Source organism: Xyrauchen texanus, chromosome 26, assembly GCF_025860055.1.
Source record: "Xyrauchen texanus isolate HMW12.3.18 chromosome 26, RBS_HiC_50CHRs, whole genome shotgun sequence".
NCBI lineage: Eukaryota > Metazoa > Chordata > Actinopteri > Cypriniformes > Catostomidae > Xyrauchen > Xyrauchen texanus.
In genome coordinates, this window is record NC_068301.1 from 15735634 (window position 1) to 15755823 (window position 20190).

General features: G+C 37.4%; 1 protein-coding gene across 1 annotated transcript in view; it reads left to right on the plus strand.

Annotated features, from left to right (window-relative positions):
• The window catches only part of LOC127619812 (CUB and sushi domain-containing protein 3-like), a 639489-nt gene that overhangs the window by 153214 nt on the left and 466085 nt on the right, over positions 1 to 20190 (plus strand). The window contains exon 3 of the mRNA XM_052092811.1: positions 2384 to 2496. Within this exon, the coding sequence (XP_051948771.1) occupies positions 2384 to 2496 (113 nt within the window). The remainder of the gene's footprint in view (positions 1 to 2383; positions 2497 to 20190) is intronic.

Sequence of the window (20190 nt, forward strand, 5' to 3'; positions counted from 1 at the left end):
GCTTGACAGATGAATCCTTGGTGGTGCAGTCATTGGTGTAGAGGGAGAAGTGTAGTGGGGAGAGCACACATGCCTGGGGGGCACCAGTGCTGATGGTACAGGTGGTGAAAGTGAATTGTCCCTGCCTCACAAGCTGCTGCCTGTCCGTCAGAAAGCTGGTAACTGACAGATAGACATGGGAACAGGGAGTTGGTTTAACTTAGTCTGGAGAATAGCTGGGATGATTGTGTTGAAAGCCGAGCTGAAATCCAAAAAAAGGATCCTTGCGTATGTCCCCGGTCTGTCCAGATGTTGCTGGACATGATGCAATACCATGTTGACTGCGTCATCCACAGACCTGTTTGATCGATAATCAAATTGAAGGGGATCTAGAAAGGGTCCAGTGATGTCCTTCAGGTGGCCCAACACCAGTCTCTCAAATGACTTTATGACCACAGATATCAGGGCGACAGGTCTGTAGTCATTAAGTCCTGTGATTTTTGGTTTCTTAGGGACAGGGATAATAATTTAGCGTTTGAAGCAGCATGGGACTTCACACTGCTCCAGTGATCTATTGAAGATTTGTGTGAAGATGGGGTCCAGTTGGTTTGCACAGGAACTAAGGCACGCTGGTGAGACGCCATCTGGGCCTGAAGCCTTCCTTGACCTTTGATTCCGAAAGACACTGCACACATCGTCTCCACAGATCTTGAATGCAGGAGGGGGGTTGCAGGAGGTGTTAATGTTTGTGTGAAGTGAAGGTCCGAGTGCATGTGGGGTGTGAAATTGCACCTTGCAAATCTGCAGTAGCACACATTCAGGTCATCAGCCAGTCGTTGGTCCACCACAGGGTTGGGGGTAGGAGTCCTGTGATTAGTAAGTTGTTTCAGGCCACTCCACACTGATGCAGGGTCGTTAGCTGAAACGATGTACAATTGTACGAAGAATATGATTTTTGCTCTAATATCAAAAGTCTTACTAGAAAAAAATTAATTATGAACCAACGTGAATTTTCTTGATAAAAAATATATATAAACTATATGTAAAATAGCTATAAATAGCATTGATTTGGTAGACAGAAAGTCCCACATAAACTTGCCATTGGTTAAGCTAATGGCACTTTTCCACTGCACATTACGGCTTGACTTGCCTCAACTCTACTCGCTTTACTTTTCTGAGCTTGCATTTCCACTGCAGTTTAGTGCCGCATCAACGTGGGTGGGATTATAGGCTGATCGCCATAGTTGCGCCACCTCTACTGCCATGACATCATCTTAAACATGACAAAAACTGACCAAAACAATAACACAACCGCTAACTGTTAGCTACTAGCTCATTGCGCTGCATAAAGCAGTTGTTGCATGGGGATTTTTTTTACACAATTGTAACAGTTAAATTGGCCTGGTTGTTTAAGCTTCCAGTAGCTGGTCAACTAAATAAAGTGAAGCTTTCAAGCAGAGTATAGAGTTAAGGTAAGAAAACATACCATCCTTCATTGTGGCTGCGTCAAGGGCACTCTCCCTCCCATTGCTCGCCGGTTTAGATAGTGTCCTTTTGGTCAAACTACTTCCACTTTTCCTTGATGGTTTTGTAGTCACTTACAAATGTGACTACAAAACTTTTCCCTACACTGTTGGTAGATCCAGTGGTAGCCGTGTGTGGCCAACAGCTGAGACACTTCCTGAGAGACTTTATCGTTTCACTCATCGTTAACGAGTGGACCGTCTGCAACTCGTTTATTGACCATGGCGTGGTTTTGCGCACAGCCATTTATTTTTTTACAATTCGAAAGTCGCGTGAACAAATGATACTGCTAGGACTGTTACTAACTTTAAAACTAGCGGGTTGATGTCACGTATCGGAAATCCAGTGACGCTGGTAGTGACTATTCTCCCTGACCAATCAGTGATCTGCAGGATTTTGACGTCACATTTAGTATCGGCTCGGCTCGCTTGGAACCTCGACCGAGGTGGTACTAAAAAATGTATCAGGTACCATGTACTATCCACAGTGTAAAACTCCAAAAAAAGCGAGCAGTTTCGAGTTGTATGGTGCAGTGGACAATGCTCATAAACAGAGAAATGCTTTGTTAGTTCCACAGAGCAAAATTGTTTACATTGTTCTGGGAAATGAACCTGTAAATGGCTTGTAGTTGTCTACACATTAAGTCGGGGAAAAGGTATTTAAACATTAAAAAAATTGCCCATTTCAGCTTTAAAGTGGATTTAAGGAACTTCAGTGTTGTGTGTTCAAGAATATAGAAATATGAGTGACAATTACAAACTGTGCTGAGACCTTTTAAACATGCGGTATGTGCAAACATGTGAAGGTGATATGTTTGCAATTTTGTTTATTGCATCTTTCTTTTCTAATTTCATCTTTGTTTTCTCTTTGCTCTCTTTAGGTTAACAGGTTTCCAAATACCACCTCCCGTCACAAGCACTGGGTCTGTATTCTCCCTTAGACTCACCAGTGATTTCGCCGTGAGTGCACATGGCTTTAAAATTTATTATGAAGGTAAACATTCCAGTTCTTTGTTGTTACACTATATTGTCATTTATTGCAGTACATATCAGGTCAAATATACATTATGAAAATTATTTGGTAGCTGCTTTGCTCTGAGAGTTAAAGACTACCTTGCAATTGGTGCCAATCATAATTGTGTTTATTAAACCACACTGAAGAAGTTGACTCTGACTAAAAATCTCATCACTCCCCATTAAAGCTCATCAAATTACTGCTGGAGGCCTTGCCTGAAACAAACAACACTCACACTTTTAGACACCCACTGTTTCCAGGGAAACACAGAACATTTTATCACATTCTATTTCATAAATGTTTCATGTTTACATAGTGATGGGCACATGCACATCTCTTTATTTAATGTACTACTGTTGGGGCTTTTTTATTCAAGTAATTTCATTAATTTGAGCAGAATTCAATTAAAATGTTACATTTTCATTAGCAAACCCATTTTAAAATACAAAATATAAGTAACTATATTCCACTACAGTTACAATTTAAATAATTGGTAATTATAATATAGTTACATTCAAAAAGTATTTTGATTTACTGAAGAGATTGCTTTGCATTGTATTGTCATTTGTTTCATTTATTATTTAGTACACGAAAAATACGTATAAATTATGCAATCCAAAGTGCATTTGAACAGCGGTGAAACAATTTCTTATGATGTGTTACATTCATATGAGCTGACAGAGAAGTAAGTTTTAAGTAAGTTTGGAGCAGAAGAAATAGAAATAAACCGTGTAATTGTCAGCTTTACGCTAAGCTAAAATGCCATTTCTAGCCATGACATCATCTTTTTTTTATCAAGACAAATCACGTTGGATCATAATTCCTTTTTTAATAGTAAGACCTTTGCTATTATGGCAAAAATCGTATTTTTGATAATAATTTTTGCATCGTTTTCCTGTAAAAACTTCTAAAAATCCTTAAAACAAGGTCAATTTGATTTATCTTTTTTTAGAAACAACACTGCATAAGATATTTTGGTTTTTCAGAGCATGTATTATTAACATGTGTATTTTGTCGTACTGTACTGGCAGAGTTTTTATAGTTAAAACTAGTTAAAAAATCTACCAGTGCTGAAGAAGAAATCCAAAGTATTTAGAATACGTTATTGACCTTGAGTAATCTAATGGAATACTTTACAAATTACATTTTAGAGCATGTATTCTGTAATCTGTAGTGGAATACATTTCAAAAGTAACCCTCCCAACCCTGTATATGGCTGTCATGTGACAAAAGAACGAACGACTCGTACCAAAAGATATGAAAGTTGAACTAATCATTTCTGCTTCCTGTACAGCGCATATTAGGTTTTCACGTAACAAACGAAAGGAGATTGCAAAAAGCACATGCGTGGCCAACACAAAATTAACAAATTACACTCTGAGACTTCTCGTTCTTCTGAGTGACATAAAAAGTTTGTTCACAATTAACAAATCGTTCATGAACGACCCATCACTAGTTGCTTGGCTGTGCTTTAGAGCCTTGCAGTCGTATTTATGATGTCCTACAGTCTGTGAAGTTTAACAATGCTAATAACTACAAAATATGCCTTATTAGGTTAAAAGACATTTTCATGAAGACACACACACAGTGCTCAGTCAGTTACAATAAACTATTTGTGCATTATACACCTTCAAAAAAATATTCAAACTAGTCCCTGGATGTGCATGGCTGCACACTTTTTTAATGGCCAAAATAATATCTGTACAGGAAATAATAATAATAATAATAAAAACCAAAAACAAAAAACTAAAACAAATCTGTGTTAATTGTTACAGTATAAAATCCATCTACAAAAACAGTTTGAGGGAACTTTGGTTATAATACATAATAACTGCATGGCATAGCAGTGCTTTGAACTTCTTTTAAGAGTGTTTGGTGGCTGGATAAATGGGAGAAAATACGCACACACTACACATATTAGCTTTGGGAGTGTGTAGGTAGCAGGGAGATGGATGAGTGTGGTCTTGTTGGTGTGTAGTAGAGCTGCCCTGCTTGTCTTTCTTTGTCACTGGAGGTAGTCTGCATCTCCATGAGACATCATTTACTGTGCTGTTTTTGGAGTTTATGGCTGCTTGCCTTGCCTTTGATTCATTTAAACATCAAACAGTACAGAATAAAATGGTCTCTGCTGCCACTTCCTTAAAATTGTGGACCCTAATGTTCTTTCTTACCCATTCAAAATTAAAAATGTTATTTTTTGTTGATAAGATATTTAAATTTGGCTCATAGGTGAAGTGTGTAATATCTGTGATGGAACTGCAAAAATGCTGTCTGTTTCAATCTAGTTCCCAAAAACTACCCCCATCCGTCACAAACTAACGGCAATGGCTGAGCCAGTGTTGCTGTTTCATGATGGTTTTGAGACCGACACTTTTCAGTGAAATCACCCATGTCTCACAAAAAAAGTACTTTAAAAGATTTAAAACTTTGTGAAACTGCCTTTCAGGAGGTTAATTACACCAAACTACTTGGAAATGAGTGATATAATTTATGTAAATGTAAAGTGTATCTTCTCTTGTTTGAGGAAAATATTCAGATACAGTATATGGTGTCATTAATGGTATCAACAATATGCACACTCTCTGAAAATGCACTGAGATAGAAATAATGGTACATTTTTTTTCTTTGTAGTCTAAACACTGATTTTTTCATAAATGTTCATGCTGAATACTTTTTATGAGGGTTTAAAGCTTGATACTCTTAAAGTCATGCTATCTCTGTAAAACACTCTTATGATTTGTATGGACTCTTTTAGCCATGATTTTATCAAGCAGTTTATTGCTTTCATCTTTTGAAAAAGACTTATGAATGCCAAAGTAAAGCAATATAAAACACCTTCCTTTTTCAGTTTATTATGAAAGAGAGTAGTGGTCTTAAAATGAGACTCACTATGACAAACCAATAAGGTCTTCAATATGTAGTAAAAACATTAAGATATAACAATATACCAACATACATAAATGCATACATAATGTACTTAAATACTGTATGCATGCACTTACATAACCATACATGAATACATCCTGTAAATGCATGCATGTGTATATATATATATAGTTCTATTTACAGGAACTTTCAGGGTTTAAAGATGCAGGTTTTGTTACTGAACAGATCCTTTCAAATGAACCTGTACATTTAAAAAAAAGAAATGTATTTTTGCACAACTCCATATTCAGGAGTTATTCAAAATCAATCTCTAGTACATATATAAGGAACATGGTTTGAGGTTCCAGCATGTTTACATACTCAAATGTTTCATTATGTGGACAACAGTTATGTGTGCATAGCATCATCAAGCAGTCTGACTCTGTACCAGAAATGCTTGGTTGAATCAACTTTCGTGCAGAGCAGAGTTCCTGGTATGACTGATAATAATCTTAATGATGCAACATGTGCAGATGGGGGATGAAGAGTTGCACGTTAATGGCAATGATATTAGCGATAGAGTAGTTATGAATGGGAATGTCTCTAGAGAGGCCATAGATACATTAATTACTAGTGTGAAAGTGACTGTCACACTTATTGGCCTCTTCAAGATCACTGCATGGGTAACTAGACATTTATGCCAGCACTTAATTTTCATTAAACTTTTACTGTTTGTAATCTATTTTAAGAGATTTGCTGTAGCAATGGGTTCAGCTTCAGCTGGCAGTTAGCAGCCCAACAAATTCAAAAACTCAACATTCAGTATGGAGAAGGATCAGCTCACTTATGTGGGTATTGTCATTTTGTCTTTTTCAAATGTGTTCACAGTAGATTCAGGGAGTTCAGGCAGAGACAGTATAAGCAGGAGGAGACAGACCTCTCTTAGGAAAACAAATTGGAGAAATTTGAGAACGCTCAATGTGGTTGATGTAGGATTGGAAGTCACACTTTACAATTAAAAAAGTCATTCACCGTTTTGATGGAGGCATTGCCTGTTTGTGTACGCTAAGTCAAACAAAGTAATTTTTATTTGTATAGCACTTTTCACAACACACATCGTTTCAAAGCAGCTTTACAGGAAATCATACATTTACAAAAAAATGAATCTGTAATATCTATAAAGTCTTAGTGATCATTGTGTAGTTTGAATAAATATGATTGTAAATTGTGTATAGAAATGAAATAATTAAATAAAAATTGTACTTAGAACCCCTTTGAGCAAGGTGAATGCGACTGTGGTAAGGAACACAAATCTCCATGAGATGTTGGTTAATGGAGAAAAATAACCTTGGGAGAAACCAGGCTCACTGTGGTGGCCAGTTCCGCTCTGGCTAAACAACATGAATATAATGCCAATATTAGTTATTTATGTGCAGTGCAAGTCATGGTTTTATATTTGTAAATTAAGTAACGTTAAGGTCCATTGTTTATAACTTTAATATTAATGACTAATGTCATCGAAGTCCATCCTGGATAACTGCAGGAGTTAGTTGGCGGATGAAGTCTTTTGTTGGTAATTTAATGGCAGTCTATGTTTTCCATTTCAAAGATGATGCAGGCAGAGATTAATATGGTGCATCGCAGTTCAACCTGCAGGTCATCTCAGCGAGGTTCGTTGGAGTCCATCGAAAATCCAAGGTTCAGGCAGTGGCATATGAAGTATCCCATGTCTTTCAGTTGGAGTTGGCTTCAGATTATCCTCTAAAGTCAAAAGACTGAAGTTATGTCTGGTTGGCACCAGCTGTAGTTTGTTGTCATCTTTCAGGGTCACGTAGCAGTGGAGTCCGACACCAAGCAGGAACGGAGTTGGATCTGGCTGGCTCTGGTAACCTCTGAATATGAATCCCAAGGCTGAGACTTGGGAACAAAAAAAATTTATATTAGCGTAGATGCCATTCAATACTATGCAGATTTATAAATCATGATGGATGTTTCTGGTTCCAGCAGACCTAAATAAAGCAGCCTAATTGTGAGTTGAAGGATAAATTAGGTGTATGCCTAGCTAAATAGGTGAGTTTTTAGTCTAAAAGTCTTTAGACTTAAATTGAGTGAGTGTGTCTGCATCCCGAACAGTGTTAAAGAGACAATTCTTTAGTTTAGGAGCCAAGTATGAAAAGGATCCATCTCCTTTTGTGGATTTTGATATTCTTGGAATAATTAACGAGCCAGAATTTTGTGATTATAATTAACATGATGGAATATATCATATCAGAAGGCTACGCAAACAGAACTGTTTGATTTGAAACATTTGATTATGAAAATATGCTGGAAGCTCAAACCATGTTCCTTATATCTCTACTTGAGATTCACCTAGATTTTGAATAACTCCTGATTTTGGAGTTGTGCAAAAAATACATTTATTTAAAAAAAATTATTGGTTCATTTGAAAGGATCTGTTCAGTCACAAAAGCTGCATCTGTGAAACATGAAAGTTCCTGTAAATAGAGCAATATACATGCATGCATTTATGGGATGTATTCATGTATGTTTATGTAAGTGCATGCATACAGTATTTATGTATGCATTTATGTATGTTGTATATCTTAATGTTTTATTACATATTGAAGACCTTATTGGTTTGTCATTGTGAGTCTCATTATAAGACTACTACTTTCATTCGTAATAAACTGAAAAAGGAAGGTGTTTTATATTGCTTTATTTTGGTATTTATAAGGCGTTTTCAAAAGATGAAAGCAATAAACTGCTTGATAAAATCATTGCTAAAAGAGTTCATGCAAATCATAAGAGTGTTTTACAGAGATAGCATGACTTTGAGAGTATCAAGCTTTAAACCCTCAAAGTTTTCTGCCAAGAATATTTAGAAATATAGCTGCAAGTAGCAATTGTCAGGGTTCAAGCCTTTTAAGAACTTTCAAAGTATGCCATAAGGTATGTTTTTGTATGTGTATATGTATTTTGTAAGTTGCTGAATTTGCAAACTGGTGTTAAATATGATTGATGCCTTGTGTTCAATGATCCTGAAACAGGATAATTGCTATGGTGGTCTTTTTTTTTCTTCTTCAATTTTTAACTGATATAAAGCCACAACACCCAGTCTCTAAAAAGGTTTTAGAAATTGGAATATTTATTTTAGGAATTATTGGCTTTTGGATACACTTGGCCAAACCCACATGATAAATGCAACCCCTAAACAACTAAATAAATAACTAAAGTTCAAAATTTCTTTGATAATTATTGACCTAGGGAGTCCTAAATGTAGTTCACAATAGCAGGTAAGTTTGGATAATATACAATAATTTACACACCATTTATACAGACATTTTGTTGAAAATTGATTGGCTGCTGGTGGCCATGTTTATTTGTCTGAGTCACATTGAGAATATGTTAGCATTTGGCCCCTACAAGAAGCATACCAATTTTCAACTTCATTGATAATACAGTTGCGGAGTTATGAGAATTATTTTTTGTTTTAGCGCCACCTATAGGCATATTTTTTTGCGGTTGTACATGTGTATCATGTTTAATATATTTGTATATATTGGTCAATACATACAAAATGGACAACAGCTCACCAATTTGTTGTCTTATTTCTTCGCAACGCTTTGATGAATCCAAATTAATTTGATATCTTTTTGTCAGGAGGGTTCATAGTAGACACACACATTTTTGTGAGAATTGGATATACAGCCTAGGAGGAGTTAAAAAGTAGGTTTTTCTAATTATGCAAATTAGTGTGAACATTTTCATGATGGAAATTAAATAAGTTTTATTCATCTTAATCCAAGGAATCCAACAATATAAGACACTTGAGTGTGTGACAAACGGTTTAAAAGTAATGGGCCAAAACGTAAAATGATAACTATAGCGCCACCTTGAGGCCGATCGGGCCCAAAATTTTATATGCTGTAGTACTCTGGGGGGCTACCTTCCCATAATGTTTCAGCTCTCTTCTGTTCTGGTTGCTAGGCAGTTACCAAGGTGATAATGGAAAGGCTCCTTGTAACCCTGAGACAAATAAACAGAACTGGAAATCTCTTCGATGTTCTGGTGCAGAGATATGTGATTTGTAACTTGGTTGCTAGGGTAACTCCATCTCAACTCAAACTCAAACTCCGCGAATTAAAGAAACCAGAAGTGTCTACGATGTTCTGGGGCAGAGATATGTGATTTGTTACATGGTTGCTAAGGTAACCCCATCTGTTTGCTTGGCAGTTACCATGGTGATACTTAAAACTCCCCTTGCCTCCCTGAGTCCAATGAACGAAACCAGAAGAGATATGGTGAAGAGATATGTTATTCATTGCTTGGTTGCTAAGGTAACACCATATGGTTGCTATGCAGTTACCAAGGTGATACTCAAAAAGCTCCTTGCTACCCTGAGTCTAATGAATGAAACCGGATGTCGCTATGATGTTCTGGTGCAGAGATATGTGATTTGTTACTTGGTTGCTAGAGTAAACCAGTCTGGTTGCTTGGCATTTACCAAGGTGATACTCAAAAGGCTTCTTGCTACCCTGTGTACAGTGAACAAAACCAGAAGTCTTTACTACATTCTGATCCTGAGATCCCCATCTAAACATTTTGAATGGAAGTCAATGGGTTTTGCTTGCTAGGTTGCTCTAAATTGTTGCTAGGGCATGGCTAAGTAGTTTAAATGATGATTCCTGAAATCTGATTGCTCACCCTATTATAACAAGCCAACTGTAATTTCTCTAGGGCATTCTGATCCAAAGATATCGCTCTCAGCCATTTTAATGGAAGTCAATAGGGCTGGTTGCTAGGTTGCTCAAACGTTTTGCTAGGACATGGCTAAGTAGTTTCAATGATGATGCCTGAAGTCTGATTGCTCACCCATGTAAAACAAGCCAACTGTCATTTCTCTAGGACATTCTGATCCAAAGATAGCACTCTTAGCCAGTTTGAATGGAAGTAAATGGGTAAAAAAAGTAAATTTCTTGCTAGGTTGCTCTAAATGGTTGCTAGGGCAAGTTGTTTCAAAATTCATTGTCTTGTCATAGTAGGAAACATTTTTTTTCATGGGCAAGAGCCTTGCCATATAATGCCTATGGGACACTTTCATGCTGACAGATAAGGTAGCATAATTAAAATTGCATAGTTATGATTGTTTTACTACAAACTTTGAGACTAAACCATAACTATTTATCAGCTAACATACTATTGAACATACCAGACAGTTTACTGTTATGTTGCACTATTGTATGTTTTGTATGTCATATGTTGTACTACAATCAAGAAACCAGCGTATTTGCTTAAATTGATCCTGTATACCTGACTTTTTGTATAAAGAGAAGATTGTTGAAATTATTTGAAAGTTATGAAGCAAGGTAGCTTGCAAGCAAGATCAAGTTAGCTGAAATTAAACAGATCAATCTGTATGGCACTATATTTCACATGCTTTGCAGTCCAATAAGAAGAACGCCAATTAGGGTTGGTTTTGATCCCCAAAACCGAACAAAGGACCCTCCAGGAATCAAATGCCCCACTGTTGTTCACTCTAGTTTTCACTCGACCACAATCACATTCCTGCTTATCCAGATGGGATTCAGTAGATAACTTATTTTTTATTTATTTTTTTGGCTTACTCGTAGTTTGTGTTGGAGTCATTGTTGTGGCTGTCGCTGTTGAATAGCAGAAGAGAAGCTATTACTGAGGCAAGGCTCTCGGGAGCATGCATAAACATCACATACTTTGGATTTTCCCCGCAAAACCGACCCTCTCCCTTTGCATGAAAAATGATCTACAGGCTTTAATAGGCAACCTAGGAAGTCCTGGAAGGGCTCATTTTTTAAGTTGTGTTACAAGCCGTTCTCACAGTGGCAAAAAAAGGTGAATATTACATAAAGATTTTACATACTGCAACTTAAAGTACTGTAGAACTAGACCATTCAAAGCTTTGTATTTAGTTGACAGAATTTTAAAGTTAATACGAAATTTAACAGGTAGCCAATGTAACAACGATGGAATGGGGCTAATGTGATCATATTTCTTGGTTCTAGTCAGCACTCTGGCAGCTGCATTTTGAACAAATTGAAGTTTATTTGCTGAACTTGCTGGACATCCTCCCAGTAATGCATTACAATAATCTAGTCTTTAGGTCATGAACGCATTAATTTGTTTTTCGGCATCAGCAGCAGAGAGCATGTGTCATAATTTAGTAATATTTATCAGGTGGAATAATGCTGTTCTTCAAACATTGCAATTGATTTTCAAAGGCTGGTTGGAAAGGACAGATTGGTATAAAATATAACACTTAATTTCTTTGCTGTAAAAGATGACAATCCATCGAGCATCAAATTATATTTTAGCTGCTTATTTTTAGAGGTTTTTGGTACAATCATTGGTTTTGTTGGAATTTGGAAAGGAAATTTCTGGCCATCCAATATTTTATTTCATTAATACACTGCTAATTTTGATAACTGTGAAATTTTGTTGGGCTTAAAAGATATGTAAAGTTGGGTATCATCGGCATAACAGTGGAAACTTTTCCATAATTCCTGATAATATGTCCCAGGAGAAGCATGTATATGAAGAAAAGTAGAGGTCCTTAAACTGATCCCTGTTGCACTCCATACTTAACTTTTGTGTAATAGGACCTAAACCATGCTAATGCAAGTCCACTAATGCCAACATAATTTTCCAGCCTATTCAAGAGAATGTCATGATCTATCATGTCGAAGGCAGCACTAAGATCTAAAAGCATTAGAAGAGAAATGCAGCCGTGATCAGATGATTAGAGCAAGTCATTTGTAACACTGATAAGTGCAATCTCTGTATATGATGGGGCCTAAATCCTGACTGATATTCTTCATATATTCCATTTCTTCGAAGTTCGTATACGTACATGATCTGTAATATTTTCTAATCAGGGAGAGATCATAATTTATTATAGTATACTATATTAAAAGTTTGTAATTGTTTCAGGTTAAAGGGGAATATTCTTTGCCTATCTACAAATCTATATACTGTATATTCATATTTTGTAAACGTATGTACCTATATGCTTTTGTAAACATGTATACTAATGGTATACTACACTGGAATTTATTAAAAAACTGCAGCAATCGGGTTTCAAAAACAGCTTCTAAGGGAGAGACAGTAAATTTGATGTTGTTCTCTCCATAATCCAATACTCTTTTGGAATGTAGTAGAAATATAATAGTGGATTTCTTTTATATATATATATACACACCTAGAAAAAATATTTGCTGTAGTTTTCCCCACAATAGTTTTCTCCCACGTTCCAAACCATAAATGTGCACAGAACAATCTTAAGCATAAGCAATGAGACATTATTGCTGACCCATCTCACCCTTACATCCAAATCAGCATTCCTTGTAGAAATGAACATAGTTGGGAGGTCACTAATTTTCTAGTATTTTCTGTATAAATGGTAGATTTGAAATCAGTCTGTAATCAGCCAATTTTCTAGGATAAAGCTGTGGCTTCTTAATAAGCAGTTTGAAAACTGCCATTTTAAAGCTTCTTGGGACATGTTGTAAGGAGTTAATAATGTTAAGAAGAGGTTCTGAGATTACTGGGTGTTAGGAATATTTTGGATCTGGTCGCAATCTCCAATTCCCCCAGTCCGTCTGTCCAGTGAGGTGCAGTCGTGAGTCTGAGTCTCTGTAGACTTCGCGAAGGAAATAGAAATAATGACACACACACTCGGTCTGTATTCAATCTATTCAATGTTTATTAGAGCAGGTATATAATTTATATTTTCATGAGACAATAAACAGCCAATGGGAAAGCGGTAACAAGGGGAAAAATGGGTGTACAGACAAGAGGCCATGTACAGATGTTCCAGCCGTGATGCCTCACGGTTGATGTAGGTGGACGGGTGTGACCTTAATCAGATCACAGAAATAAGTATGCGGAACATGATAAAGGGAAAGAGAAAACTGTCAGCAAATATATTGACTCACTATCGTGCGCACTGCAGCCTGCATCTGGGGTCAACAGATCATACATGGGAGGCCAAAAGACTAGTACACAGAGCAGAACAGCATGTACAATTTCATATTTCTCACAATCCCTCCTTTGATCATAAAATGATCACAATCATATCAAACATTGTACCATGCTAAAACTTTTACCATGGGAGCTTTAAACCCTCATATCATCTTCGTTCATTCTTAGGGGTCAATAAGCTACTTGAGGTGGTAAGCTAAGCTAAGAGAGCTGGAAATCATTTGTTTGATTAAAGCCATAAAACAAGGCCATAAGCAGGCGATGATGAAAAATACATGTAAAACGAAGAATATGACCATTAAGTAATGTTCCATTTTGTAAATGAATGTCCAAAAACCTGAAAGTAAATCAACATCCCCATTGGCACGGTCTTGTGACCTCTTTACTATTTCAGAAATATTTTTTATACCTTGCTCTATGCATAAACGTAACTAAATCAAACCTGTTCATTTCTACCTGATTCATAACATTTGCTACGCTAATGGGGCAAAGAATGATTGAAAAAACTTGTCCACTCTGTTCCAGATTCTTTGGTCCTCCGGCGTGTAGGTCGGCTGTGTCAGAGTGGAGGACGCCCTTTTTGTTCGGGTGTGGGTTGTTTAATCCACATGTTGAATTGTTCCCACATATGGTGTTTCTTCTCAGGACCTAGGGCTCCTGCATTATGCTAGCCACTGACGCTGCATGTTCAGCTCCTCCAGTGGGGTCGCACTCAGCAGTTATCTGTCGGTCCCTCCTCTGGTACTGGCTTAACTCGGGCTCAAAAGTAGAGAGTTTAGTTACACTTGATGGTGTCATTCAGTTTTGGGCAGGGCCAGACGACCCTGCTTGTCTCTTAACAAATTACTCTGATCTGGTTTCACTTCATTCAAGGCCCAATGTTAAATATCAGATTCGGATGGGTTTGCCTGGTGAGATGTGTGCACAATGAGAGGAACAATACGCTCCACATCTTGCACCATCAATGCTACAGCAGACACGCAGGGAGGCCTTTGGCTACCGAATCAAGGGTCTTTGCTATAGGTGCCGACATGGGATTGTGCAAGGATCGCTGCTGCTGTACCTGCCGCCTCGTACACGTAAAGGTGGAATGTTTCACCATAGTTGGGTAAGCTTAGGGCTGGTTGGGAGCTAATGCTGCTCCGGAGATGCTTAAAATCCATGCCCATCTTAGCTGTCCACTTAATGGGTTCTTCGGCCCCTGAGTGTGTGGCTTCTCTCAGAATCTTGTATAGAGAGCAGTTCGGCACCCAGGCTCTTTTGCAGTTCGTGACTGAGATAGTCAACTTTCAGTTTCCCATTGTAGTTTCTCTTTGGATGCTTTGAAGCCAGCCTGTGCCAGAACGTTGCAGACAATAGTTGAGGCAGCTGTGCAGGATGCAACATCGGGGCCGAAATCTAGAATGTCGTCTGCATATTGTAGCAAACAAGTCTGTGGTGGAAGCTTTGTGTCTTTCAGCGAGGCATGCACTACAGCGGAGAATACAGCAGGCGAGTCTCGGAAACCCTGTTGCAGGTGGCACCAAGTGTACTATTGGCCCCCCTATGTGAATGCGAACAGAGGCTGTGCGGTATGAGATACTGGTACACTTCCTCCTTTTCCTTGGATAGTGGGTATTGTTTTGCAGTATACCGACATGTCAGAGAGGAGTTTTGCAATCATTGAGGCCTGCCTCGTCTTTGTTGGCAGCCCATAGTGTCTGGTCGACATTTGGCAGTTCTGTTTATGCTTCTGAGGATTCAGCAGTCGTGAAACTGCAGACATCACCACAACATCCTGTATACACAGACTGGGAATATACTGATGGGAAAAGCAATTGGAGAGAGTTAGAGTCAAAAGTTATCTTAGCCCCAATTTTATGCACCAGATCACGACCCAATAAGCAGAATTGAGATTCTGGTAAAATTTATATCTTGTCTATATGCTGCCATACTCTGCAGGAATGTGAGGAGGTTTTAAAAAGTGTAATTGTCTCCCCATGCCTAGTCTATGTGGTTCCTTTAAAGTCTTTATCTGACCTAGTTCTTCCTTCCTCTATTTGTGGCTGATCAAATTTTGTATCCAACAAAGGCACTTTATCAATTAATATCAATTCAGTTATTTCTGGAGGTAAGGTTTTGGACAGTATGAATCTATAATCACGTCCAGTCAATTGACATTCACGTATTGTAGAAGATACTTAACTGGGTCGGGTAATTTCTTCTTTTTTCTTTTTCTTTTTTTTTTTGCTAGTGCCTCTGTCATAGTTAGTGGAACGATTATTGCAGCTAACATTTTCATCAGTGGTATGCAGTATTAAACATAACTACAATAGGAATTTTATGAACCTAATCAAAATTGTATGGTCATGTATAGTACTATTATGCCTATGCTATAATAGTGTTAATTCAAAAGTAATCCAACTTCTGTAATTTGATGGCTGAGTCACAATCGATGGTATTTCCCCTCTGAAATTGTAATGGGTCAGTAGGTGTTTATTCCTTTCAGACCGTCTTTCCTTTTATCATGTTCTTCATTGCGTATTGGCATTGTGTTGAAAACCAGGGGCCCTCTGATCTGCAACCATGCCAATAGCGTTTTTATTTTTAATTCTATTTATCTAATGGAAATGTTATTACTTGAGTGCCAAGTTGTACTTGCATTTTATCAATTGAACCATCGAGGTGTGACTGTAACATACACATATCCCATGTATGTATCAGAGCTTAAATATATATATTGTAATCTAAAAATGTCATAACTTATCAGATTTGCAAATGCAAATAAAATAAGGTATAACCTTCTATGGTATGGTTCTGAATTTATATTTCTGAACGTTTTTATACTTTTCTCTTAACAAAGGAAATTCCTTTTCAAAGTTTCACCAGACAGCTTTCATTCCCAACATTCATTCAATACATAAAAGATGATCTTTTCTTTATTCAGACAACAGTCACTTTCATCATATCCCTTTATAGGGCTTATATTCACACTCGTCCCCTTATTTACAGGGCTCATATAACATACATTCTGTGTTCCCTTTTTTTTTATAAGGACTCATCACACATTACACATTCTCATATGCACTCACGCTTCAGTCATAATTCTCATGCTTACAGATACAGATACTCTCACAAGGACACCAAAAAGTCAAACTATAACAAACATGTAACAAACAACATATAATTCTCCAAACAATAATTCTAACGCCTGCTGGACTGGGCACCTTCTTCTAACAAAACTGACCCTTTTTTTTTTGTAGAACTTTATCCGTCCTCTTCCCACCTTAGTGAGGATATGTTCAACTGCTACAGTCAATCTGAGGTATTTTACCTCCTTTCTGTGTATCTCACAGAGCAAATGCTCCCTTTCCAGGGGCACACTGATGCAGAGAAACCCTTTCCAATTTAAATTTTTCAATGTGCATTTGTTCAAAATGGAGTGATCAGCTCCCTTTCTGCAGCTTTGGCAGAGCAATAACCTTCCCTTTCTTTTTAGGGAGTCCAACAAATGCACACAATATATGGTTCAGAGATACCTCAACAAACAGGTCAACATAAGTTTGTCAAAAAATTGACCTTACCTGTTTGTGAGGTATCCCAGACGAAGCCCCCAAACTGTTAGGAATGGTCCCTTCTGTCTTTGTTCGTGCCCAGTGAGCTGCAGTCGTGAGTCTGAGTCTATGTAGACTTCGCGAAGCAAATAGCAAGAATGACACACACACACACTCGGTCTGTATTCAATCTATTCAATGTTTATTAGAGCAGGCATGTAATTTATATTTTCATGAGACAATAAACAGCCAATGGGAAAGCGGTAACAAGGGAAAAAATGGGTGTACAGAAAAGAGGCCATGTACAGATGTTCCAGCCGTGATGCCTCACAGTTGACGTCGGTGGACGGGTGTGACCTTAATCAGATCACAGAAATAAGTATGCGGAACATGATAAAGGGAAAGAGAAAACTGTAAGCAGTTGCTAAATATATTGACTCACTATCGTGCACACTGCAGCCTGCATATAAGGTCAACAGATCATACATGGGAGGCCAAAAGACTCGTACACAGAGCAGAACAGCATGTACAATTTCATATTTCTCACACTTGGAATACCTTTTTTAAGAGCCTAGTTGGTATTGGATCTAACATACTTGTTGTGCCTCTTTTTTACAAGTTTTGTTAGCTCTTTATGACATATGACAGCGAAGGATTGAAGTTGCTTGTGAGCAAAATTATGAGACACTGTTTTCTGATGTGCTGTGACTGATTGCATAGTTCCAAATTTATTTCTGATTATTTCAATTTTATCAGTAAAGAAAGTCACAAAGTCATTACTATTGTGCTGCGACAGAGTATCTGGTTCAGTTGATGCTTTATATTCTAACCAATTTAGCCACAGTACTGAATAAACACCTAGGATTGGTGTGGTTATTTTCTATGAGTTCAAGTTTGACCTAAATCATATTATTGTTGTATCATATTATTACTGTCTCTATATGTTGTAGTTTATGTGACCTGTGTGACATCTCAATGCAGCTAGCAGATGCTCGGATTAACCAGTTTGTGTGCTTCCAGTTTATCATTAGCCAGTTTTTGTAAATTTGATCTGATGTCAGATGCTCTGGCACATGAAATGCATTGAACAATAGTGGCTGGAGTCTCTATTTCTACATTCCTTATAATAGAATCACCAACAATTATGGCTCTTTCAACATGATTCTCAGTGGGTGCATCACTGAGTGGGAGAATCTATTTGAAACCCTAACAGGAATGGAAGAGTGGTGTCACTTTTCTGAGCGAGTATGCCACCAAGTTGTCACCCAATCGCCCTGCTGCAGGGGCTCTTCAGCCAGAACCAAAGTGTGTGTGTTGCTCGCTGTACTACCAGCATCCAAAACAGTATCTACCTGCTTCTCTTTCTCACTGACCTCCACTAGTGTTCGGATGTGTGTCTCTAACTCATTAATCTTCTCCATCAGCTTCACTAATTCCTTACATTTATCACATGTAAACCCCTCAGTGCTGATGGAAGAAGCTATAGTAAACATGTGGCATGTAATCTAGGAAGCAATAACATGAGTGGATACCATTACTCACCGCAGTTGTTTGTTGTTGTTGTTGTTCTTGAGTGGCGAGGGTTTGAGACCAATGTGGTTCCTAATCAGCAGTTGTTTGAGATTGATGCAATAATCTGTGTAAAACACAGTGGAGAAAATGTATGCACGCATTCAAGATGCCAGATGTAGACAAGTGAAAAAAAAATTAAGAAACATTTTTGAAAAACACGAAGCACGCTATAAAATGGCAAAGGATAAAATGATGAATGTATAAAATTTTGAATAAGCAATGCTAAGCAGGCTACCAACTTACAAACACTCGTGCAGCGTGCCTTCAGCGTGACGATATTTATTTTCTAAAACACAAGCAGAAGTTTTATGATTTTCCTTTTTTTTGCATGATTTGAGATAAAGAAGCCAAATTGATAATATAATCGTTGTTAGGTTGTATTGCAGATTTAAAATATGTTATTGAAAAGTAATCTTGAGTAATCTTCCTTTCTTCCCTGTGACTGGACAGGTCAAGATTCTGATCACCCAATTGATCGGAAACTTGTCATTGACGCGTAGGCAGTCCCTGTCGAGTAGTGAAAGTTAATTGAATGACTTTTAATTGACTAATAATAAAGCAATGTTTATTCTGTTGTATAAAACAATTGGGACATTTGGATGATTCACTCCAGTGATATACTTGCATCTTTTCCATTCAGTTGAGAAATGTTGAGTATGTTTTCAAACAGTTGATGAAAGGAAAAAAAAAACAAAAACAAAAAAAACAGCCAAAATAACTAAGAATGTTTCCTGAAAGATTTCAGGCCCCTCCTTTCATGACCGTGACAAATAGACAGTTATCTAAGGGCGGTGTGGGTGTAGTACGTGTAGATTTCAAAGACATTACTCTGTCACCAGGGAAACTAGCTTCTCATAGATGAAGTCAGCAGTTCTACAACTACTGTTGTAAACACATGCCTGAAGCTATTGTTCTCATGAACGCCAGAGCAGGTAGAATACATCTTACAACATCCATGCTGGCTCTGGATGTCTCGAGAAGGCCTCTTTAGCTACAACCAAATCTTCTGCTCAACTCATAAAGGGCACCTCTTGTACTTCTACAGGGCCTCAGAGACATTCTGGGTGTTGTGTTTTTCATTCAGTATATGAATATTAAATTGAGCTTTAATTTGAATGATGTTTGCAATCTTTTTAAAAAATGTATTCTAAACTAAATTTAAGCAGACTGTGTTTTGCTTTCTCTATATCCATCACGTTTACATTTCTCATTTAGATCATTGCAGTAGAAGTATTTCATGTAATTTGTTTGGAAAATCCCTTTGCCGTGTACATTCACATACAGAAAAAAACCCTCCTATGCATGGTGTGCATGTGTGTGCCTATGCACATGCAGCCTTTCTGTAGTCCTTCAAACACTTAATATACTTTCAAACACTTCGTATACGTACACGATCTGTAATATTTTCTAATTAGAGAGATCATCATTTATTATAGTATACTATATTAAACGTTTCGTAATTGTTTCAGGTTAAAGGGGAATATTCTTTGCTTATCTACAAATCTATATAATGTATATTCATATTTTGTAAACGTATATACCTATATACATTATACATGCTAATGGTATACTACACTGGAATTGATTAAAAAACTGCAGCGATCGGGTTTCAAAAACAGCTTCTAAGGGAGACACAGTAAATTTGATATTGTTCTCTCCATAATCCAATACTCTTTTGGAACGTAGTAGA